This window comes from Arvicanthis niloticus, chromosome 1 (genome assembly GCF_011762505.2).
Source record: "Arvicanthis niloticus isolate mArvNil1 chromosome 1, mArvNil1.pat.X, whole genome shotgun sequence".
NCBI lineage: Eukaryota > Metazoa > Chordata > Mammalia > Rodentia > Muridae > Arvicanthis > Arvicanthis niloticus.
In genome coordinates this window covers 93449949-93473713 of record NC_047658.1, presented here as the reverse complement: position 1 = coordinate 93473713, position 23765 = coordinate 93449949, and the positions used below count along the sequence as shown (strand labels likewise).

At 50.7% G+C, this 23765-nt stretch overlaps 2 protein-coding genes across 3 annotated transcripts; both read left to right on the top strand.

The window, feature by feature from the left end:
• Nucleotides 1-27: 27 nt before the first annotated feature.
• On the top strand, nucleotides 28-7620 carry Spns1 (SPNS lysolipid transporter 1, lysophospholipid). The gene is made up of 12 exons (XM_034507251.2): nucleotides 28-622; nucleotides 720-785; nucleotides 2319-2455; nucleotides 3466-3617; nucleotides 3703-3769; nucleotides 4674-4819; nucleotides 5051-5206; nucleotides 5488-5677; nucleotides 6004-6069; nucleotides 6341-6439; nucleotides 6707-6878; nucleotides 7279-7620. Exons 1-12 carry the CDS (start codon nucleotides 382-384, stop codon nucleotides 7371-7373), a joined length of 1587 nt encoding a protein of 528 aa, XP_034363142.1. The 5' UTR covers nucleotides 28-381; the 3' UTR covers nucleotides 7374-7620.
• Nucleotides 7621-8090: 470 nt separating this feature from the next.
• Lat (linker for activation of T cells) lies at nucleotides 8091-13583 on the top strand. 2 transcript variants are annotated; one of them, XM_034484349.2, is made up of 12 exons: nucleotides 8091-8535; nucleotides 8709-8736; nucleotides 8838-8872; nucleotides 9094-9181; nucleotides 9320-9384; nucleotides 9468-9497; nucleotides 9576-9639; nucleotides 9711-9805; nucleotides 12777-12839; nucleotides 12938-13000; nucleotides 13098-13202; nucleotides 13354-13583. In XM_034484349.2, exons 1-11 carry the CDS (start codon nucleotides 8433-8435, stop codon nucleotides 13181-13183), a joined length of 720 nt encoding a protein of 239 aa, XP_034340240.1. In that variant the 5' UTR covers nucleotides 8091-8432; the 3' UTR covers nucleotides 13184-13202; nucleotides 13354-13583. The 2 variants fall into 2 exon arrangements, with proteins under 2 accessions (XP_034340240.1, XP_076798534.1); XM_076942419.1 differs by lacking the exon at nucleotides 9468-9497 and having other exon boundaries at nucleotides 8094-8535.
• The last annotated feature ends 10182 nt before the right edge of the window (nucleotides 13584-23765 follow it).

Sequence of the window (23765 nt, the reverse complement as noted above, 5' to 3'; positions counted from 1 at the left end):
GTGTTCAATGCTTGCACCCGGTGACTTTCTCCGGTAAAGCTCCAGTGTCACATGACCTGCTCTTGGGCAACATGGCGGCAGTTGTGTTGCTGCTCTTGGACTAAACAACAGAGAGTGTGGCGTGCTCCTTCCCGGGGTGAGGAGTACGTCAGCGTGACGAGAGGGACTGGGTTCTGGTCTTCCTGCTTCTGTCCCAGCATCATGTGTCCTCTCCTCTGTCGGAACCAGAGGGAATGACGAAGCCCAGGGCTTTTCGCAGTGGTGCACTGTGCATCGGAGCACGCTCCTAGGCGACGGCGGGCGAGTCTCGCAATCCTTTTTCGAGCCTCCTCCTGTCGGAGGTGAGACCGAAGCGTGGGCGGTTGCGATTCCCCAGGGACCATGGCCGGGTCCGACACGGCGCCGTTCCTCAGCCAAGCAGATGACCCAGATGACGGGCCAGCGTCTGGCCATCCGGGGTTGCCAGGGCCCATGGGGAATCCCAAGTCCGGGGAGCTCGAGGTCCCAGACTGTGAGGGGCTACAGCGCATCACTGGTTTATCTCGGGGCCATTCGACCCTCATAGTGGTGGTGCTGTGCTACATCAACCTCCTGAACTACATGGACCGCTTCACCGTGGCTGGTAGGTACTGACGCTCCGAAGAAGGGACATAGGCAAGGAAGGAGTTCCCCAGAATGGGGTTGCCTCTCCGCACTCATCTTCTGGTTTTTCTTTCCAGGGGTTCTTACAGACATCGAGCAGTTCTTTAATATCGGAGATGGTAGTACCGGCCTCATCCAGACTGGTGAGTGAGGCTCCTGCTCACACAATCCCCCTTTGCTGCCTCAACTAGACCTACATACATGCAGGTTTGCCTAGTGAGGCCTTATTGGCCAGGGCTCTTGGAGGTAATGGTCGTGGCTGCTCTTGGGTTGCGGAGTTGAGCTGGAGCATCACACAGAGGGAGCCGGCTAATTATTAGGAGTCGGCAGGCAACATGCACACCCTCTCTAAGCCCCATCTTTCAGGTCTGTAGAATGAAGCTAGTAATAAAATGGGCTAGTTCTTTAGACTGGTGTGAGAACTAAGACATGCCTTGTGTGGCTCATAGTGGGCACCAGTAAACAACGGCAGGAGTGTTTGGTGCTGCTGTGGTGGTGGTGGTGGGGTCTCTATTTCTTTCTGAGAGCCTATTATGTGCTAGGTCCTAGTAGTGTACCCTAGAAGTGGTAGGAGCCCTACAAGGACGTTGGCGAGGCATTCTTGCCTATGCTTCCATCAGCCAAGAAGTAGTGTTGCCTTTCCTATTTGTACGGGGAGTAGACAGAGCTACCTGTATTTTTATCAGTTATTTGCCCAGGGTCACATGAGCAGATAGGTGAATGAGAATTTGAAACCAGGTATTGAAGTATTTGTTTTCCCTACTCCAGGCCCATGAGGAACTGGAGGCATTTAAGGAGGAAAGAGAACGAAGTCATAGGTCAAGATAGTGTTGAGTTAGAGAGGAAACGTCTTTCTAGAAGGTTTCATTTATCCTTCTATTCAACACATGTGCATTGAGCACGTGTTTTATGCTAGGTTGTGGATTAAAGGAGACACAGTCCTGGCCTACCCAGGAGCTGACACCCTGCTGTGCCTGGGGGGGGGGTAATTAAAATGGGATAATTTTCAGATGGATAAGGCTTATGTCAAAGAATCGTAGAGCCAGCTGTGGTGATACACTCCTTTAATCCCAGCACTTGGGAGGCAAAGGCTGGAGGATCACTGTGAGCTTAGGGTAGCTTATGTACATAGTGAGATCTCTTCTCCCCACTCCCAGAAGGAAAAGAAAATGGCAATCTGATTTTGTCTGAGTTGGACTTTGAAGCAGTTGAGTTTTTGTGAAGCTCAGGAGAGAAATGCAAATGTTCCAGGTAGACAGGACGTTGGTTGCTGAACCCTAATGTGGTCTTGGCAGTTGGTTGTCTTGAAGGTGTCGAGAAGGGGGAAGTGAAGGGGGGGTTAGATAGGACACCATGGAAGGGTGTGGGCGGTGGATTTTGTTTCAGACTGGGTAGAAGGGCCGGACCTTCGCTGGATGGTCCATTCTATATAGGAGGTTATGGAAAGTTGTGGCCATGATCCTGGATCATCCCTCTGGCCCTGATGGGTTACAGGGTTGGGCTGGGGATGATGTGACATCAGTGAACAGGAGAGTGGTGAATCTCTGGTTAGGCGGTTTTATGCCCTACTCTCTAACTGGAGGAGTGTGTGTGTGTGTGTGTGTGTGTGTGTGTGTGTGTGTGTTGGGGTTTGCTGAGGGACCTGGACTGGGCTGTGACTCTCTGCTTCCCCCCAGTGTTCATCTCCAGTTACATGGTGTTGGCACCAGTGTTTGGCTACCTGGGTGACAGGTACAATCGAAAGTACCTCATGTGCGGGGGCATTGCCTTCTGGTCCCTGGTGACACTGGGGTCATCCTTCATCCCCAAAGAGGTGAGGCCCTGAAATCCCTCCCCACTTCCCATCTGTATTTGCTGTTGTTCTCTGGAGTCATTTTGGATTGAGAGTGGGGGAACCTACTTGCTCTGTGCCATCTTCCATTACCTGAGTTATCCTGCTCACTCCACCCTGTTCACTTTTCTTCGAGAATCTTCTTCCACTCACCACATGGCTTATCCCCTAACCCTTTCACTGCACACCTGAACACTGGTTTTCCTTCACCTTTGATCTCTGTGTAGACAACCATTGTCCTTTCCCTTCCTGGTGCTGGGCTTCCTCCTGAGCCTGGTGCTAGTGTGGGTGAGAGAGCAGCCAGGGTCAGCTGTCACTTGACCTGCACTTCCCCAGTTCACCCACCCCCAAGTGCTGCCCCTGTCACTCTGTTGGCTCTGTGGACAAATGTTCTCCTGGTTGCTTCATGTGGCTCTCCTTCTGGCCCCATTCTTGCTAGATCTCAGGGGAGCCTGTGACACAATGACCCACTTCTCCCTTCCAAAAAACTCTGAAAACACATGATGCCACCACATGTTGCAGTTTCCCTGGCTAATGGTTTTTTTTGTGTGTGACTTTGAAACCTTCCCCTATTTGCTGCCCTCAGCCCCAGGCCCTAGTGGCCTTAGGTGATCATGTAGCCTGGCCTTAGCTCCAGGTATCTTTGGTAAGCAGATGATCCCCAGCTAAGTTCAGTATCATCATTGGGGTGTCTTAGGTGGGAGGGAAAGTAGGTTTATTCTGCACCTAATTGAGTGCAAAGTCCTCACAGTGTTGTGAACAAACGGTTGTTATTCCCCTTTTACAGATGAGGAAAGTGAGGCTCAGAGAGGTTAAGCTATTTTCTCAAAGTCACAGCTAGTAAATGGAGCCAGGATTCCAGCCAGGTCTGTGTGACTTCAAACCCAGGCCTCCCTCACTGCCTCTGCTGTCTCTCCAGCACTAGCTGGAGAGGTCTCCTGGGAGGCTGGCTCCAGGGTGGGGTGCCACCTCCCCCGTGTCTCCTTTCCCAGCATTTCTGGCTGCTCCTCCTGACCCGGGGCCTGGTGGGGGTCGGGGAGGCCAGTTACTCCACCATTGCGCCCACCCTGATCGCCGACCTCTTCGTGGCAGACCAGCGGAGTCGGATGCTCAGTATCTTCTACTTTGCCATTCCTGTGGGCAGGTGAGTAGCCGTGAGCCTGATGCGGGGCAAGGGCTTGGTGGGGCATTTGACTGACCTCATGACCCCCTTGCCTCCCTTCCCACAGCGGTCTCGGTTACATTGCCGGCTCCAAAGTGAAGGATGTGGCTGGAGACTGGCACTGGGCTCTACGGGTGAGTCTGGTTATAGTGTGGGGAGCATTCTTAAGGATCTCCCTCTGACCTTCAGATACTCCCTTTTTTAACTCTCCTAAAAAAAAAAAAAAAAAAAAAAAAAAAAAAAAATTATGTGTGTGGTCAACTTTGGGAAGTTGATTTTCTTCTTGACTCAAGGGTCTTGGAGATTGAACTTGGATCATCTGGCTTGGCCCTTTACTCACTAAGCCAGCTTGCTGGTCTTGTATACGCCTGATTTATTTATTTATTTATTTATTTATTTATTTAATTAATTTATTTTTGTGGCAGTGCTCTCTCTGCTGAGCCTGTAGCAAGCCTGGTTCTCAACAGGAAGCCAGTTTTGCTTACAGGTGACAGCAGCCACTGTAAAGCTCTGACTGAAGCTGACCCGGGACTCCCATGCTGTTCCTGGACTCACTCATTTTTATCCCAGCTTTCCCTTCCCCCGTGTTGACTTTATCCTCATGCATCTAGGAGTCCCAAGAGATCACCTTTCAACTGAGCAGCTTGGGCCACTCAGATGCCTGAACTCTAGTCATGAGATGATATCTGATTGGATGATCGTGGGTCATATGCCTCTATTACATAATCAGTTACTGAGGGCTAGAGATTAATTTCCTTTTGGCTAGGTCTCAAATCCAGTTTGAACCATGTGAAGTAAGAGGACTTGGGTGGGGGTCCCTGAAACAATCAGGGTGCTGTCACCAAAGAAGAAGCAGTGTTAGGCTTATAAATTAGGATGTCCCCAGTAGCAAACCTTCTGAAGCCCTCAGTGCTAGTGTCTCTGACCTTAATGGATACTTAAGCCCTTGGGGGCTAAGTTGTCCATACCCCTTGATCCCCAAAGCACCACAGGTTCAGTATACCCCTGCCCATCTCCCAAAGCTTGTACTTTCCCCAGGTGACACCAGGTCTAGGGGTGCTGGCTGTCCTGCTGCTGTTCCTGGTGGTACAAGAGCCCCCAAGAGGAGCTGTGGAGCGACACTCAGGTTCACCACCCCTGAGCCCCACTTCTTGGTGGGCAGATCTGAAGGCACTGGCACGAAAGTAAGTTTACACCTTTCTTCCATGTCCGAGGCCTCAGAAGGGCCAGAGCCTTAAATCAGGCCAAGTGTTCTCTCCTGCCGGGAGGCCATGTATTTAGGGCCAGAGATACAGGGACTGTTGCCTGTTTGTGGCATTTGCCTGAACACAGATCACATCAGATGTCTGACAGTAGGCTAAGCCAGGGAAAGGAGGACACGGCTGTGGGGTCTGACTTCCTCCCAATGTCTGCAGTCCTAGTTTCGTCCTGTCTTCCCTTGGCTTCACTGCTGTGGCCTTTGTCACGGGCTCCCTGGCTCTCTGGGCCCCAGCGTTCCTGCTGCGCTCCCGTGTTGTTCTGGGAGAGACTCCGCCCTGTCTCCCTGGAGACTCATGCTCTTCCTCTGACAGGTACTTGTGAAGGGCTGGGTGGGTGACTGCATGTAGGGGGCAGTGGAGGGAATTCACACTCAGGCCAGGAGAGTGTAAATTCTGGCTCTACCAGCTACCTCCACTCCTGGAGTCTCAGTTTCTGGTCTAAGAACCATGTGATGAGGTAACAAAGACATGAGCCCTGGGGTTCTGTGCTGCGTGGATTTGGGTATGAGGGCAGTTGGGATGGACTGTCCTTTCTGGGTGGGTCAGAGGGCCTTGCAGAAGGAATAGCTCTCATGCCCCTACTCCACCCCTAGTCTCATCTTTGGACTCATCACTTGCTTGACTGGAGTCCTGGGTGTGGGCCTGGGCGTGGAGATCAGCCGTCGCCTTCGCCGCTTCAACCCTCGTGCTGACCCACTGGTCTGTGCAGCCGGCCTTCTGGGTTCTGCGCCTTTCCTCTTCTTGGCCCTGGCCTGTGCCCGAGGCAGCATCGTGGCCACCTATGTGAGTGGGATACTGGGGTCTGGTGGGTATCTTTGCATGGGGGCAAAAGGGTGGCTCAGCCTTTCTGGGAACCACCATGTTCATTGGGGATGACCACCATCAGCCAACTCCACGGGCAGGTCAGCCAGACCGGAGGTGGAATCCCCTCCTTTCAAATCTCACCTCTGGGCCTTCCCAGCTGGGTGACACTGGCCAACAAACATGACCTTGCTGTTTCCTTGGGTCGGAAGTGATACTGAGGCTAGCACCTGCCTTATGGGGTGCAATGGGGACTGAGTTAATGGGTAAGCCTGGTCATGTGATTCTCTTCCACTTCTGCCATGTAGATTTTTATCTTTATTGGGGAGACCCTGTTGTCCATGAACTGGGCCATTGTGGCTGACATCCTGTTGGTGAGTACTTGGGCAGATACAGGTTAGTCCAGAGGCTGATGGGAGCAGGGAGGGGGTTAGGAGGTAGCGTTTAATCTGGAGTCTGGCCTTTCCCCTTCAAACATCAGCCTGACGTGTGTACTTGAGTCCAGCCACAGAGGGACCTCTGGGCTTGGCCCACCTCATGTTGCCTGCCCTTAACCTGAGTGAATATTTGCCATGAATCTACAGTGGGCTTTGGCCTTGGTTTCTCTGGGAACTTACTGAGTTCTTCCCCATCCCCATCCCCCAGTATGTGGTGATCCCAACTCGACGGTCCACGGCTGAGGCCTTCCAGATAGTACTGTCCCACTTGCTGGGTGATGCAGGGAGTCCCTACCTCATTGGTCTAGTAAGTGCTATCCTTGGCTGGGATAGGATGCTTTTGGGGACCTAGTTTATGGCTGGGTGGATGGGATAGTTTGACCCAGTTTTGGCAATAGATGCCTATGGCACATCCCCTTAAGTCCTCTGGTAGATGGGAAGGAAGCTGTAGGAAGGTTTGCCCGTTAGGCTCTGGGTCTTACCCTACGGCCCAAACATCCCTCTTCCCAGCCTCTGTTCATTCTCTTGGTCAGTGCTCCGCACCCCTGGGTCTCTGACTCTCCTCTCCCTGCAGATCTCTGACCGCCTCCGACGGAGCTGGCCCCCTTCCTTCCTGTCCGAGTTCCGGGCTCTGCAGTTCTCACTCATGCTCTGTGCTTTCGTTGGGGCACTGGGTGGCGCAGCCTTCCTGGGAACCGCCATGTTCATTGAAAATGACCGCCGGCGGGCTCAACTCCATGTGCAGGGTCAGTGAGGTCCACTGTTGGTCCACCTTCACAGTACTGCCTGCCTGTCTGTCTGTCTGTCTGTTGGCCTACATGTATGCATTCCACAGTTCTTCCTCCACTCAGACTATCACAGTACTGCCTGCCTGTCTGCCTGCCTGCCTGTCTGTCTGTCTGTCTGTCTGTCGGCCTACATGTATGCATTCCACAGTTCTTCCTCCACTCAGACTATCCCATCCATTCATGCCACCAGCCACCTGCCAGGGGCAAGAGTCCCAGCTTCCCAGGCTCATCAGCTCAGCTTTGAGCCTATCTGAGGGCTCTCACTGCTGCTGCTTTGCCTGTGCCCCTCTGCCTGTTTGTCCTCTGTCCCCTTGCTGGCTCTTATCTTACTGGCCTAGCCCTGACCCCTTTCTCGCAGGTCTGTTGCATGAGACCGGGCCCTCAGATGACCAGATTGTGGTACCTCAGCGAGGCCGCTCTACCCGAGTCCCTGTGTCCAGTGTACTCATCTGAGGAGCTGTTGCTTCCCCAGCCACAGATGCATCACAGCTGGTCCTGGGCCCACTCTAGACGGTTCCCAGGCAGAAGCCCTCACCAGGCCCAGGTCCAAGAAGGAAGCCCTGGGATATATCCCAGCTCCCAGACACTACGTGGGCAGCCCAAGGAAGAGATGGGGGTCCAGAAATGGGGGGTGTCCTCTCTACTAGGGCAGCCCAAGGGGTTTGGTGCTATTTGTAATGGAATAAAATTTGTAATCAGACTCCTGACTGACTGCTTGTCTCTCTGTGGGTGCCATTGGACTCAGGGAATACCTGTAGCCTCAGGACTACCAGGGGCTGTCAGGTCACCCTATGGGTAAGTCCCTATCTTCTGGGCTTGGTAATCTGGAAGAAGGGCTGCCCTTTTCTGAGTGAGCTGGCTCGGTGTGACCGTGACTCACCATGGTCCCCTGGAAGTCGCTCTCCCAGTAAATAAGCCTGGGACCTGGAGGCAGTGGTGCCCTCGATCCACACAGGTCCTGGCAGAGCCTTCTTGCAGTTCTCCCGGGGATGGGGAGGCTACAGCTGGCTTGGTTGGCACGTGTCTCCTTTCCTAGTGGAGGGGTTGCCTCATCCTGCAGCCTCAGACCCTTCCTTCACACAGTCCCTTTGCCTCCTCCCCCTTCCCACAACTGGGTGGGGGTGAGTGGGCAGGGGGCAGGCTCAGCCGGTTGAGGAGCCGGATGATTTCCTGCCCTCACCACAGCTTCCTGTCGCACGCGGGGTGGTGAGAAGGAGAGGCAGGCGGGGAGCAAGAAAGGGGCAGGTACAGCTGGGCACAGGGATCGTGCAGCTGGTAGCTGGGGCACAGGCCCCAGCTCTGGCTCTGGAACTAGCACCTTTCCAGAGCCAACACTGATCTCAACTCAGTCCATCAAGAGAGTGGAGCCGTCAAGCCCAAAAGGACGCAGCTGCCTGCTGCCTGCTGCCTTGCTGCGGATCCCAGGCTGGGGCCCACTTGGTCCCACACCCCTGCTGCCACTCTGTCTAGAGGGGCTGCAGTGCAGCAGGGCCTGGGGCAGGTGCTCTGCAGATGGAAGCAGACGCCCTGAGCCCGATGGGGCTGGGCCTCCTGCTGCTGCCCTTCTTGGTCACGCTCCTGGCTGCCCTGTGCGTGCGCTGCCGTGAGTTGCCAGGTAAGTGGGGAGGTTTGGGAACTGCATGCTGGGCGCTCCGCTGGATCCTCAGACCATCCCCAGGCCCTGCACACTCTAACTGTTCCTATCTCAGTCCTGCTTGGGGGTCGGGGCCTGAGTGTCTTAGTCCCCAGTGCACCCCGATCCTGCCTCATTGACTCTTTTTCCTCCAGTCTCCTATGACAGTGCTTCCACAGAGAGGTGAGTGGCCCATTTCCCCGTGTGTCTTCCCTTTGTTCCAATCAAGGGCTTGGGGCTGGGGCTCTCTTGGCCCTGTACCCAAGCTGTCTCTTTCTTGCCAGTTTGTACCCAAGGAGCATCCTCATCAAACCACCCCGTGAGTTCAGTGTCCCTGGCCTTCCTCGAGGGTTCTTGAGAATGTGCCTTTGTCCTGTTCACCTTTAGCTGTTTGAAGGGCTATGGGATAGGGGGAAGTAGGAACCCCCATGCCTGTCTAGGGCATGGCTTTTAGGGGTACATTTGTCTTTAGAGGCCTCGATAAAGATGGGGGGATGGATGTCTGGAGGCCTCCCCTCAAGCTTCGTTCTGTGTCCTCAGAAATAACCGTCCCCCGAACACCTGCTACTTCCTACCCTCTTGTTACTTCCTTCCCACCCCTGAGGCAGCCTGACCTGCTCCCCATTCCGTGAGTATCCCCTAACTCCCTCCCTCGGATCTACTGTACCTCCCCACCTTCTAGGACGGGGAGACACGTTTTCCTTGTTGTAACCCCTCTTGCTCCCAGAGTCTTACCCAGACATAACCCCTGACCTTTGGCTTCCAGGAGATCTCCACAGCCCCTTGGGGGCTCCCATCGGATGCCATCTTCCCGGCAGAATTCAGACGATGGTAAGGTTGTAGAGCACAGGAGGGCTTTGGGGAGGACGTGCAACCTGAGCTGATTCGCTCTTCCTCTCCCTCTTTCTTTGAAGCCAACAGTGTGGCAAGCTACGAGAACCAGGGTGGGTCTGGGTCTGGGGTCCTGGGTGGGGTGGGGAGGCTGGACCTGTCTGGGTCATGTTGACTCCCCTTTCTCATAGAGCCAGCCTGTAAGAATGTGGACGAAGATGAGGATGAGGACGACTATCCCAACGAGGGCTACCTGTGAGTGGGAGGTGGGGTGGGGGTGGCTGTGGAAGTTGGGTTCCCTTTATCAACTCATTTCTTCCTTCCAGAGAAGTGCTGCCTGACAGTGGTCCTGCCACCGTCCCTGCTGTCTCCTCTGCTCCTGTGCCCAGCAACCCTGACCTTGGAGACAGCGCCTTCTCTAGTGAGTCAGGCTTTCTGTCTACCTCCTTCCGCCATGTGCTGCCAGCTACTCCTCTCTTCCCTCTCACCTCTGAGATGATTGCCGCCCTTCCATTTCCTCCTTCAGATGTTGGGCTTCCTGCTCTTCACTTCCTACTGTCTTAGTTTTCCCTTCACCTTTGCTCCTTCTCTGTTGTCTAAGAAATTTCCTGACTCTTCTTGAACCCTTCCATTGAAATTTCGTTTCTTAGTTGGATGCCTATAATCCCAGCATCAGGAGGCTGTGGCAGGAGGGTTGAGTTGGAGGCTAGCCTGGGCTACATAGTGATACCCTCTCTTCAAAAACCAAACCAGTACTAGGATCAACAAAAGAAAACAAAAGAATTTATTTCTTTTATCGGAAAGTCCCCTCTCCCCTATTTTGGCTTCTCAGTTCTTTTTGTATAGTACCCTGTTCTTGTTTCTTAGAAGCAATATTGTCAATCCCAGCACTTGGGAGGCAGAGGCAGGTGGATTTCTGAGTTCGAGGCCAGCCTGGTCTACAGAGTGAGTTCCAGGACAGCCAGGGCTACACAGAGAAACCCTGTCTCGAAAAACAAAACAAAACAAAAACAAACAAACAAACAAAAAAAGCAATATTGTCTAATGTATGTATCAGTAAGAACTTCGATTACAGATTGTTTCTCTCTCTGTGTGTCTCTCTCTCTGGCTCTATCTCTCTGGGTCTCTGTCTCCTTCTGTCTGTTTCTCTATCTCTGTCTGTCTCTCTGCATCTCTGCCTCTCTCTTATACACGCTCTCTCACTGAAGATTTCTTCTGTTTACCACATGGTCTTTGTTTCTTTCGGGCTGCTTTTCTCTGCTTTGGTCTTTCTCTTCCTCAAACTTTCCTCAGGGTCTGGTGATCTTCAGTTTTCTGCCCTCTTATCTCTGTATAACGTGAGTATTCCTTACCTGAAAGACTTCGATACAGATTTGGGAATATTTATAAACATATAGTAAATTCTCTTGGGGATGAAGCTCAAGATTAATCATGGAATTAGTTCATGTATGTTTTATATACACCATATATATAACATACACAGTCTGAAGGTAGGTTTTTGTTTTGTCTAGGTTTTATTGACATAGGGCCTCGTTGTATAGCCCTGGCTGTCCTGGAACTTGATATCCAGGCCAGGTAGACTCAAACTCAAAGGTATGAGCTACCATGCTCAGTCTTGAAGGTAGTTTTATATAAATTTTAATTAGTCTTTTGCATGAAATCGAGTTTCATGGAATTTTCTATTTGTGGTATTGCACCAGTACTTAACGGTTTTGGATTTTGTAATATGCTGACATTTTTGTAATATGCTGAATATTTTGGAGTTTTAATTCAGGAACACCCAACATTACCCTACCTTACTGTAAACTATTACATCTGTACCCTGGCTCTGTTTGTTTTGTTTGAGACAGAATCTCACTGTGTAGCCCTGGCCGCCCTAGTTTGTAGACTAGTCTGGTCTTTAACTCATACATTTCAATTGCCTCTGGCTTCTGAGTTCTGGAATTATAGGCGTATTCCGTTCCGTCTTGTTCCATTTGGGTTTGGGTGGTGGTGGTTTGTTTATTTAGTTTAGGTTTTTTTTTTTTTTTTGTCCTTCCCCCACCCCCCATATAGGGTTCCTCTGTGTATCCTTGGCTGTCCTGGATCTCACTCTGGAGACCAGGCTGTCCTTGAACTCAGATCCACCTGTCTCTGCCTCCTCCTCTGAGTGCTGGGATTAAAGGCGTGTGCCACCGTGCTCCATTTGTAATCCAGATTTCTAATTTGCAATTTCCCTCCTGAACCCCAGACTATTTGAGTGATCTGATCCATCCTTCCATGTGCTCTCTCACTCCTCATTTCCTGGTTACATCTGCTGGTTGACGCTAGGGATTCAGTGAACCAGCTCAGCAAACTCATAATGGTAAAAGGATCATTGCTAGGGGCAAAACGACTCCTTTTAAGTTCAGTGAGAGACTCTGTCTCAAAGAACTATGGTGTAGTGGATCCAGCCTCCATGTGTCCCTGAGTGTGCGCATCTGCATAACACACACAGATACTAAGAGAACTACTGTTAACTGAGGACCTACTTTATGCCCTCGTAGTGTGTACAACTCATTCGACCTTACAGTTCCTGGTTGCTCTGCTGACTGTACCCCCTCTTCCTCCTGCCCCTCACATCTCTTCTCTGTACTATGCTAGAGTTTATTCATTTACATTGATATAGTCTTGTTGTTGGGATGCCCAGTCTGTCCTTTAAGACCGCAACCTGGCTCAGGGTTTATTAATAGGCACGTGGTGGCACATAGTGAACTGAAGGATCTGTTTTACAATTTGCTGTTTACTCCTCGCTGTGGTCCTTGCAGGCAGGTCCTGTTATGAACTTCATTCTGCAGACGAGGAAACTGAAGCAGAGAGTATTTAGGTAACTTATCTGAGGTCAGATAGTTGCTTAGTGCTGGGGCTGAGATCTGAGCCAGTTTATTTGACTCCAGAGCTCAGCTTGTCCATATGCTCGTCTAGAAACCAGACAACCATGAAACCAAAAAGCAAAAAGCCGTGCAACATTGTGAGTGACCTTCGTGGACCTGAGAAGGTGCTGTGAGGGCAGTGACTAGTAATATTGAAAAGCCAGACAAGTGTGAGAAGAGGGCATGGCAACGGAACCAAGCGTGCCACCTTTTCACACCAAGCTCTCTGCACTCTATACTCTGAGCTCCTTTGAGCCCTGCTCCCCCCTCACTGCCTGAGTCCTGTACTGTCTCTGTTCCATTTCCCCAGATGTACCACCTCCATGGCCCTTGCCCTTGTCCTTGCCCAAACTTCTCCCCTTCCTTTTCCTGAATATGCTCTCTCTATTGTGACACTACCTGGGGGGAAGGTTGTGTTTGGGGACCTAGATACCAGAGTTGGGGGAGTCCCTGGTGAACAGTTCCTGGCTGAGTAACTGTACTGCAATGTCTGTCCTACAGTGGAGTCGTGTGAAGATTACGTGAATGTCCCTGAGAGTGAGGAGAGCGCAGAGGCATCTCTGGGTAGGTGACTCTGCACTGCATACATGGCCCATAGCCTCTCCCTACCCTCTGCATGGCCTGCCCTGCACATGACTGTCCCTGCTGATCTGTCCCCACAGATGGGAGCCGGGAGTATGTGAATGTGTCCCAGGAGCTGCAGCCAGTGACCAGGGCTGAGCTGGGTGAGTATCAAGGTGTAAGGGGGCCGAAGCTGTCGAGCAGCCTTGAGCAGAGCGCCTGCAGGCTGAACACCAGTCTGCCCCTGCCTTTCCCTCTCAGCCTCTGTGAACTCCCAGGAAGCAGAAGATGAAGGAGAAGAGGACGGGGTGGATGGAGAGGAGACTCCTGACTATGAGAACCTATAGGAAGTTAACTGAAAGCCTGGTGAGTGGCCTCTGTCCCTGCCCTTGTCTTGGGCCTTCTCTCCAGGACTCCCCTCCTGACCATCCCCAATGGTTAGGGACATACTTTGTGGCTCTGGATACCCGAGCGGTTTCATGAGTCCATGACTGTCCTCCCTGTCTCCCCTGCCCAGCTATGTTTCAGCTGCAGCTGTCTGTCCTGGAACTGAACTTGCTGGGGGTGTCGCTAAGGGGGTTCCATTTGACCTCTGCCTTGCCTACAGCCTGAGAATCTCCCCTAACTTATTGTCACTTTGGGGTCCAGTCTGTGTCCGGAGTATTCTGCACCTTCTGATGAAGCCTGAGAATGAATCTAGTTCCAGCCAGACTGTGTCACAGAATAAAGGCCATGTGGCTCAAAGTCTTCCTTTTGTTTTTTGTTTTTTGTTTTTTTTTTTAAACTGGAACAGGGTCTGCCAGGCAGTGGTGGTGCACGCCTTTAATCCCAGCACTTGGGAGGCAGAGGCAGGCAGATTTCTGAGTTCAAGGCCAGCCTGGTCTACAGAGTGAGTTCCAGGATAGCCTACACTGAGAAACCCTGTCTCAAAAACCAAACAACAACAAAACCCCAAAAACTTGAACAGAGTCTTGCTATGTTGATCAGGTTGGCCTTGAACCTGTGGGTGATTATCCTGCCTCTGTCTCCCAAGTGCTGGGATTACAGGTGCATACTATAATGCATAGCTGTCAGCAGCCCTTTTGGTTTTGGGGTCCTGGAAAGCTGGGTGATGGTAACAATGGGTTGAGGACTACTTTTTCTTTGTGGGATGTTTGTTTAATGTGTATATATGACCTTTGGGTCTAGATGTGTGTGTGTGTGTGTGTGTGTGTGTGTGTGTGTGTACATACAAGTCTGCAGCCAGAGTATCTAGATGGCTCCTGTCTTTCTGTCTTTGGGTCTCCCTCCTCTACAGGGAGTCCTACCAACCTCTCAACGGTCTTGGTTAAGAACTATAAGTGACAGCGGACAATGACTTGGACACAGCCATGCTCTGAGTGAGGCTTGTGACCCAAGCTGAGCCTTTTGGGGCTCAGGATGTATCTCCCCACAGATAATTCATGGAAGTGCAACTGTTTAAGTGACAGTGGCAGAGCAGGGTATGGGGCACCTCTGAGTGGGGAGTGTGTGTCCACCCTGATAATTCCTGTTTCCTACACTTGCAAAACAAAGGGCTAGCCTTGACAACCTCAGTTGGTCTTTTGGATCTTACCTTTTGTGTGCTTCTCAGTGAAATAACTGAAGTGGTCAGACATGGTGGGGTATACCCGTTAATCTCAGCTGCTCCAGGTGTTGAGGTGGGAGGACTCCTGAAGCCTAGGAGTTCAAAGCCAGTCTGATAAACATAGTGGAAACTATCTTACTGCCTATCCAATTGGCTAAGGCAGCTGCAGTTCAGATGCAGCCATCAAACTTCAGTTGCTATGGCAAGATACTCCAAGTCTCACTGCTGGATCAGTTTGCTAGGTCTGGAAGTGGGTGACAGCCTGATGAGTGGTTGTCCATGTGGCCTGGCTCCCTCACCTGAATTCTGGGAGTTTTCTCCAGGTCTCCTTCAGGACCCACTCTAATTCTGTGTGGATTAAGAGGCACCAGCACAAGCCTCAGTCCTCGAGTGTCAGCTGGTTCTTTCCTGCATTGCATGACGGTTCAAGTAGCAGATTTTGCAGATACATTTCACTGTAGCTCATTGGGCAGTGGAATCAGCCTGGGGTTTTTGCAGGAGACCCTTTTTGATCCCAACTATAACTGGGTTGGAAGCTGTAGTTCTGGAGACCCCATTTGCACGGCCTGTCCATGAGTGAAGCTGTGGGGAAGGAGAAGGGTGGCTTAGACATGGATGCTTTCCTGAATCTACTCATTTATGAGCAAGATAACCACTACAATTTCTCAGTCATGTGGGTCAGTAAATCGAAGCGCGTCAGCAACTGGCTTGGGCTGGAGTGTGTGTTGTATGACCAACACTGCTCTGCCATATTCCAGAGTTAGTGGTTCTTTCTGGCTGCAGAGGTACCCAAGCACCAGGGTATCCACTGTATCCCAAGTCCCAAGTTCTCATTTAATCATGGTGGCTTCTCTGTTGACAGTTAGGGCTAGCATATGCATTTTGTAGGTAAGGGAACAGAAAGGTGAGGTAACTTGTTGGAAAATGCACAGCCAGAAATGATCTGTGATTAGATCTGGGCCTCCAGAGTCACTACCATGCTTTTTGATAGGGTCTTTGCTCTGTTTATTTTGCAAAGTGGCAACAGCAGGAGATGGGGAAGCCCTTTAAATAGCCAGCTGCAACTGACTGAAGAGGTAGGGTCTGGGAAGTCTCGACATTTGATGGGCTTAAATCCTTTTATTTGGGTGGTTGAGGCAGAAGGAATAGGCAGAGGGAACAGCAGTTTACTAGCAAGAGCAAACTTTTTTTTTTTTTTTTTTTTTTTTTTTTTTGGTTTTTTGAGACAGGGTTTCTCTGTGTCCTGGCTGTCCTGGAACTCACTCTGTAGACCAGGCTGGCCTCGAACTCAGAAATCCGCCTGCCTCTGCCTCCCAAGTGCTGGGATTAAAGGCGTGCGCCACCACCGCCCGGCAAGCAAGAGCAAACTTGCAGAAAAGCCTTGTCGAGTAGTCTAGCGACGAGAGGTAAAGCTGAAGCCAGGCAGGCCCTTTGCTTAGTGCACTTGCTGAGTGGGACCTTTACCAACTCCATGGACGCTCAGACACAAGCTGTGCAGGGCAGTGTTGCAGTGGCCACAGCAGGAAACAACGGAGGGACCCATTACTTGTGAATGGGTGGGATGCTGTCACTGGTAGGTGCCAGCAGCAGAATGGGTCTAGTCCATGGTGGTTCATGTCTATAACTCTAGTCCATCAGCAGGAAGTCATGAGCATGCGTGCACTGGGACAGCAGCGGGAGCCATGTGTGGGCAGTTAGACATGTGGAATGGGTTGTGGGGCTTTGCCAGAAGCTCCATGCTCTCTTGGGTTTGTTTGTTTAGACAAAGCCTCACTGTTTAGCCATGGCTGCTCAGGAACTCAATATGTAGATCAGGCTGGCCCTGAATTCATGCAGATCTGCCTGCCTGCCCCCTCCCCCCCTCTCTCTGTATAAAATTTAATTTGGAGTGTTTGGCTACCTTGGGAATGGGATCCATATGTAAACCTGGAATTTTTGTGTTTCATGTGCATATTATACGCAAAGCCCTGGGGGCCAGCTTTGTGCATTGCTTTGAATGTCCCTGTATTTGATTGCTCTGTATTTGATTGAAACCCACTTCATGAAGTCAGAAGTGGATTTTCCACCTACATTTTGGAGTTTCTCCGGGTTCAGATGTTTGCCTTGGAGAATGTTCTCTGTATGTGTTGCTCAGAGATACAGGTGCATTGTGTAGCAAGGAAGGTGGGGAGTGCTGGATACCAAATTCAGAACAGTGTTGCCTTGGGTGAAGGAGCAAAATGAGATTGGAGGTCAACAAAGGCCTCCGGGGCCTGTCCAGTTTGGGCCTGGGATACTCAGTGGTAGAGAATTTGCACATGTGGGAAATCCTGGGAAGTCCCCACCACAGTCTCCCCCTGAACACTGTAATGGGGAGGGCTCCACAAGTGTTTGGTAAGTATTCTTGAAGGGTTTTCAGATCTGAGTGGTTTGTAATAATTAAGACCAAGGGCTGGGGCATGGTGGTTCATGTCTATAACTCCAGCACTTGGGAGGCAGAGGCAGGCAGATCTCTAAGTTCAAGGCCAGCCTGGTCTATGTAGGAAGTCCCAGGTCAGCTAGTGCTACATGAGACCTTGTCTGAAAAACCAACCAAACAAACCAAATCATCAAACACAAAACAAGACCAAGGCCCAGGAAGGAATGGGTGGGCACATAGCATGTGGCTTAAGCAGCTGTGGGAAAGTGTCACTGGTTGGTTTGTGACAATTGGATGAATTGCCTGAGATGCTCCAGCCTTTAGGCGCAATGTATACTGAATTCCTAAGGTGAGCTTGAGGAACTAAAAAAATTCCATGTTATGAGACCAGAGAAGGCATGGACTCCAGGGTGGACAGACAAGGGTTGTGCAAGATGCCAGCTTCATTCTGAGACCGTGGCTGGTCCCCGAAGGTTATGGAGCCCAAGGATGTCAAGGCCCGGTTTGCTTTTTTTTTTTTTTTTTCTTCGAGACAGGGTTTCTCTGTGCAGCCTTGGCTGTCCTGGAACTCACTCTGTAGACCAGGCTGGCCTCGAACGCAGAAATCCACCTGCCTCTGCCTCCCAAGTGCTGGGATTAAAGGTGTGCACCACCACTGCCCAGCTCCAGGTTTGCATTTTAACAACTATCTCTGCATTAGTTGTGGAGACTAGCTATGGGAGGCAGATGGCCTAGAGGTGGGTGAGCATGAACAAGCGGTAGGCTAGCAAAAAAAGGGCCACACAATCCAGGGACCACACAGACTGGCTGCCTGTGGCTGGGAGGCACAAGGATAGTCTGAGTGATCGTTGCCTTGGTAGCTGAGGGAGTTGAGGGACATCCTCGAGTCAGCCAGCATTTTCCATTCATGTTTCTTGGCTCCGGTATGAGGCATGGCTTTGTTCCCTCCAGTCTTGAGCCAGGCTGGACAGAAGAGTGGACTGCCACCTGGGCTGTGCTGGTCAATGGGGAAAATCGCTGTAGATGAGAACGTTTTAAAGCTAATGAGATCGTTTTCCACAATTGCTTTTGCGGAAAGATAGGGGTTTTTTTTTGTTTTTTTTTTTTGTTGTTGTTGTTGTTTTTGCTTCTAAATGGCATAAGTGGGGATGGCTTTCTGGATTTCCTCTTCCCACCCCCACCCCCACCCCGAGAGAGGAGGGTCCTGGGATAAGGGGTTTATGTGGGAGATCTGGTCTCAGAATACACTGTAGGGGAGGCGGGGATTTGAGACTGGACAGGAAGGGCAGTCAACTGAGGGTGTATGATGAAGACCAGCAACTGCGTTGGGCACTGTCCTCAGACCTGTGAGGGTTCTGGATGTGTGTGGAGCACACCCTGGGGACGGTGTGTATATCTTCCCTTCCAGTTTTCCACCAAGCATGAGTTTTGTGTATGTGCTGGGATCTGAACTCAGGGCCTCGTGTTTACAGCAAGCAGTGTACCCACCCAACCTCTGTTCCACTCTGAGTTCGGTCTTCTCTATTGATCTACCTTACACAGCTTTTCCCTGCATCAGAATGTGATGGTTCTGGCTGCTCTAGGGACCACATCTTTTCCAGATCCCATGAAATATATCCCAGCCTCTCCAGCACAGCACTAAAATTATTCTGATTGGGCTATATCAGGACACGTGACTCCCGTGAGCCAATCACTGGCCGATAAAACTCCCCGGTGCAGACCAGCTAGTCTTGCTCATGTTGTATAGTCCCACTCTGAAAGCTAAGGCCCTGGGCCGGGCAGTGGTGGCGCACGCTTTTAATCCCTGCACTTGGGAGGCAGAGGCAGGCGGATTTCTGAGTTCCAGGCCAGCCTGGTCTACACAGTGAGTTCCAGGACAGCCAGGGCTACACAGAGAAACCCTGTCTTGAAAAGCCAAAAAAAAAAAAAAGCTAAGGCCCTGGAAATGAGAAGGCACCTGAGGAAAACCAGGTGCTCTCCTGCTAAGATATGTGTTGATACACTTCTGTAGACAAGGACACATATTAAATGACTTTCTTAAGGTCACACAGTTAATTCCAGAATTATTCAGAATTATTAGCAGAAGTGCAGTTTACTGTGAGGAGGTAGAGGAAGGAGGATGTTGACAAAGAAGAAAACACTATAGTCTTCCTTTACATGGGAAGACATTCTCCCTGAGATGGCTCAACAGTTCACAGACCTACAGGTTCTGGAATCATCACAAAGGGATAGGCAGCAGGAGTGGGCAGCACGGAGACATGAGGGAGGCAGGTTTCTGAGAAGTCCAGTGAAGCCTAGAGCCATTCTGGGAAGAGGTCAGACCTACCCAAGAAATTACTGCTATGGGGCATAGCTCTCCAGCATCCTTCTTTGGTCTAGATGGGCTTCTTCGGTTTGTCTGCTGTTTGTAAATGAGTGTCCTGACTCACAAAGGCAGGATGCCTTGGGAGCATCCTGCGTGCAGCAGGGACTCTGGCTCCAGGCACCTGCCGTGCTCTCAGTGTTCCACACCCGACTCTTTGTGTGTATATTCTGTTCAGGTGGTCATCCTCGGATGGCTTCCCTATGCTACTGTTTGTCAAATGGGGAAACTGAGGCTCAGAGAAGACAGGTGGTCGGGCTCAGCCAGGCTTAGACAGGATTGTGGCTCTCCCTCCAGGAGTGGTTCAGGGCCAGTCTTGTTTTGGCTCTTCCTTCTTGCCCACCACACACTCTTGTTAGCTTGCTCTTTGGAGTGGCTCCCAAGACCTGCCTCTGTGTCGTTCCAGGACCTCCCCCACAGGACTTCTCACTGGTGTTACTTCTTTAGGACACAGCCATGAGAGCCTAGTGGGGTGGGCGCTTAGTGCATCAGTATCCTGGGGGTCTGGTGGGCCTTGAGGAAGAAGTTAGCAGTCCTCCCTCTCACTGAGCCTCTAGCCAGCCCTTCCTCCCCTTTGCATACCTGTAGGTGTTAAGCATTTCTCACCCTCTCCCACCAGACTCAGAAGCTTACTAATTTTCTCTGTGTTTCTGGGTCCCTGCAACACCCCACACCCTAAGCCCTCCTCTCTCCCTCTCCCACAGACTGCTTTCGGTTTTGTCTCATTCTCAACATCCCCGCCTCTGCCTCTGTTTCCCTTTGAAAGAGCGTCACCTTTCTGACTCTTTCTTTCTTTCTTTCTTTCTTTCTTTCTTTCTTTTTTTTTTTTTTTGAAACAGTCTAATGTAGCCCAGGCTAGTCCTTGACTTCAATATGTACTTGAGGATGACCTTGGATTTGTTGTTCTATTTTGAGACAGGGTATCACTATCCTTGACTGGCTTGACACTCTCTATGTAGATCAGGGTGGCCTTGAACCCATAGAGATCTACCTGTCCCTGCCTCTAGTACTGATATTAAAGTAAACCACCACAAGATCCTCCCTGCAGGAGTGTTTTGTTTTTACCACATCTTTTGTCTGTTATTTCTTCTTTTTTTTATGTTTTGCCTGTTTCTCTCTGTCCTTCTGTCTGTCTGCCTCTATCTTGGAAGCATTTTCTCTCTTGTGCCTGTCACTGCCCTCTTGGTATCAGTCATTCCATCTCCTCTGTCTTTGTTTCTGTCTCTCCTTCTCCCTGTATCTCCCTCCCCCCTCTTTCCCTCCCCTCCCCCTTGGTCTCCTCCTCCTCTCCATGCCCCTCCTTCCCCACATCCTGAGTTGTCTTTGGGGAACCGGAAATCTGGGGGATCAGAGAGATACCAGGAGGCTCAGCTGCTGCTGCCTGGAGATAATGCTTTGGGGTTGCTGGGAGGGGGAGGGGCAGGATCCCAGCATCTTTTAACCCCTGTGCAAAGGCAGACAGAAGGTCTTGCCACCTGCCTCCGATGCAGACCTTCGTTTTTCTCTCTGTGGATGGGGCCCGTGGAACCCACCATCAGTCTTCGTATGTTAAGGGACAGTTGAGGGCAGTAGGAGAGAGCGTGTGGTGGGGTGTAGCGTGGGAGGTTAGTCAGCCGGGACTGGCAGGGTTCAGAGGAGAAGCTCCTGGGATGAGCAAGAGGTGGGGTGCCCCTCCCCCGGCTCCCCATTTTGTTGTTGTTGTTGTTGTTTTTTGAGACAGGGTTTCTCTGTGTAATTCTGGCTGTCCTGGTACTCACTGTGTAGACCAGGCTGGCCTCCAACTCAGAAATCCGCCTGCCTCTGCCTCCCAAGTGCTGGGATTAAAGGCGTGCGCCACCACCGCCCGGTCTGGCTCCCCATTTTTAATGTAGTAGCACTTTGTGACATGTCCCACTGCTTTCATTTTACAGCCCTGTGAGGTAGGTACTCTTACTAACTCTATTTTGAAAGTGTAGAAACTGAGGTACAAAGAACTTGAGTCACACAACCAAGGTGCCTCCTGACAGAACCCTGATCCAATTAAACTGGTTTTTTGCCAAAATCTGAACTGGCTATAAGCCTGTTCATTTTTTGGTTTTGTTGTTTTTGTTTGTTTGTTTAGACAGGATCATGCTATAACTTTAAAAATTAAAAAATGTAAAAACAAAATTATTGCTGGGCGTGGTAGCACAGGTCTTTAACCCCAGTTCTTGGGAGACAGAGACAAGCAGATCCCAGTTGACCCCTAACCCTGAACTTTCCAGCCCAGGGGCTGGGCTGCCCTTCCCCCAGAGGCTCTTCCTATGTAATCCAGACACTTTGGCCTCTGATCTCTCTGTCTTCTTTTCTCTCTTTTTCTCCCCACACCTTCTCCATGGCAAGTCCGCTGGCTTTAATGTTTTCGGCCAGTGAACTTGCCTGAGAGCAGTTTCCCAATAAATCTGTCTTGATCTAATCTAATCTTTCTTGCACTGGCTCTTTTCACTGGCGGAGAACTAACCTATCAGTATAGAGAGACCAAATGTCCCAGTAGCCTGGGACACTATCCAAGTCCTTCCAAGTGCCTGGCTGAATCTGCAGAAACCAGCTGGGGTTGTTTAAAGTCAGAGAAGCACTGGAGGGATGGCCACGCGTGAGCAAGCAGCCAGTGAGGAGGCAGGGGTGATCACACTGACTAGTGGCTGCTGTTACTAGCCCAGGCACTCCCAACTCTTGCATATGAGGTGATGGCACTGCTTCCCACTTGTTTCCCAAGTCACTTTTGCTGCCTCCCAGGTTCTGCCGGCTCGGACACATCTTTCTGCTTCTGGGCCTTTGCACTTGCTGCTCTTTCTGTCTGATGCTCTGGCCACCTTCTGTCACATGGATCTGGGCTGAAATTCTCCCCTCATGCAATCCCTTCTCTCTCCCAGTGTATCCTGTTACAACCATGGGGACTGGATTCATAATGGTAATCTTTTATTTTTTCAGTGTCAGTGGTGGGCTCAGGAGCCTTGACATGCTAAGAACATGCTTTGTGCCTGAGCTCAACCCCTCGGCCTCTAACTGTGATGCAGTGGATCCCTTGAAATCTGTCCCTTGGACATGGACTGTGTACTGCTTCCTCTTAGTGTTCACTCCAGAGGTCCACATAGAGCTTGGTGCAGAGTAGGCACTCAGCCAATGGTGCTGGAAAAGAGTTCGTTCCAACTGCTTTCATTCCAACATAGCCTGGGTGGCACAGCAGTTGCCTGACATTCCAGACCCTGTGTTCAATCAGGCATCACCATCAATGCAAACAAACTGCTTTTAAAAACGGGCAGATTTGTGCTGGAGCCGTGGGTTAGTAGTTTAGCAACGCCACTCTTATCAGGACCCAGATTCAGTCCCCAGCACCCACATGATGGCTTACAACTATCTGTGACTCCAGTTCCAGGGGTTCCTGACACCTTCTGGCTTCTGAGAGTACCAGACACACATGTGCACAGATGTAAGTGCAGGCAAAACAATCCTATAGGGGAAAAAAAAAAGTAAAAAACAATCCTATAGATCAATTAAAATTAAATTAATAATAATAAAAGGCCAGGCACCTGAGCTTCACAGCCTTCCAGTTCTAACAAGCAAGCCGAGGCACTATGTGAAGCAGAAAGTGGGAGACAATTGATGTGCTCAGTATTAAAACCTGTAGTAAAAACCTCCCACAGAACATAAGTTACCATCTCAGCCGCATGTGAGTTCAGTTCATACGTTCACATTGCTAAGAGACAGACAGAGCTCCAGAATTCTTTCATGTTGTAAAATGAAAACTCTGTACCTTTAAACAGTGTCCCACTTCCCCTGTCCACTACCGCCGGCGTTGTATTTTCCATCTCTGGTCTGTTTTGTGACTGGATTCTCTCACTTAGCATAATGTTCTTAAGATTCACCCATGTTATAGCACATATGAACATTTTCTGAGAGAGACAGGGAGGGAGGGAGGGAAAGAGAGAGAGAGATTGAGAGAGAGAGAGAGAGATTGAGAGAGAGAGAGAGAGATTGAGAGAGAGAGAGAGAGAGAGAGAGAGAGAGAGAGAGAAATGATGTAGTCTATTGGCTGGTCTTGAACTGGGCTCAAGTGATCCTCCTGCCTCAGCCTCAGCCTCCTGAGTCACAGGCCATCTTGCTCAGGCGTCCCTTCCAGAGGCTAAATAACACCACACTTCATAGATAGACCACATTTCATTTATCCTTCTGAGTCTTTGAGGTGGCATTGCTCATGTGAGTGATGGTGCTGTCTTCGTGAGAGAGTACACATCTCTCTCAAGCCTTGCCTTTAATTCCTTTGCACATACTCGCAGAAACAGAATTGGCAGATCGGACGTAAGTCACATGTTGAATTCTTTCAGGTAGGCCACACTGTTTTCCACAGTGCCCACACCACTCTGCGTTCTCATCAACAGCACACCTCTTCCAGTTTCTCCACGCCTCGATGACACTAGTTTCCTCCACACCCCCCATTTCCTGCCCCTTCTTCCCTCCCTCCCTCCTTCCCTCCCTCCCTCCTTCCCTCCCTCCCTCCTTCCCTACCTGCTTCCCTTCTTCCTTCCTTCCTTCTGTCCTTCCCTT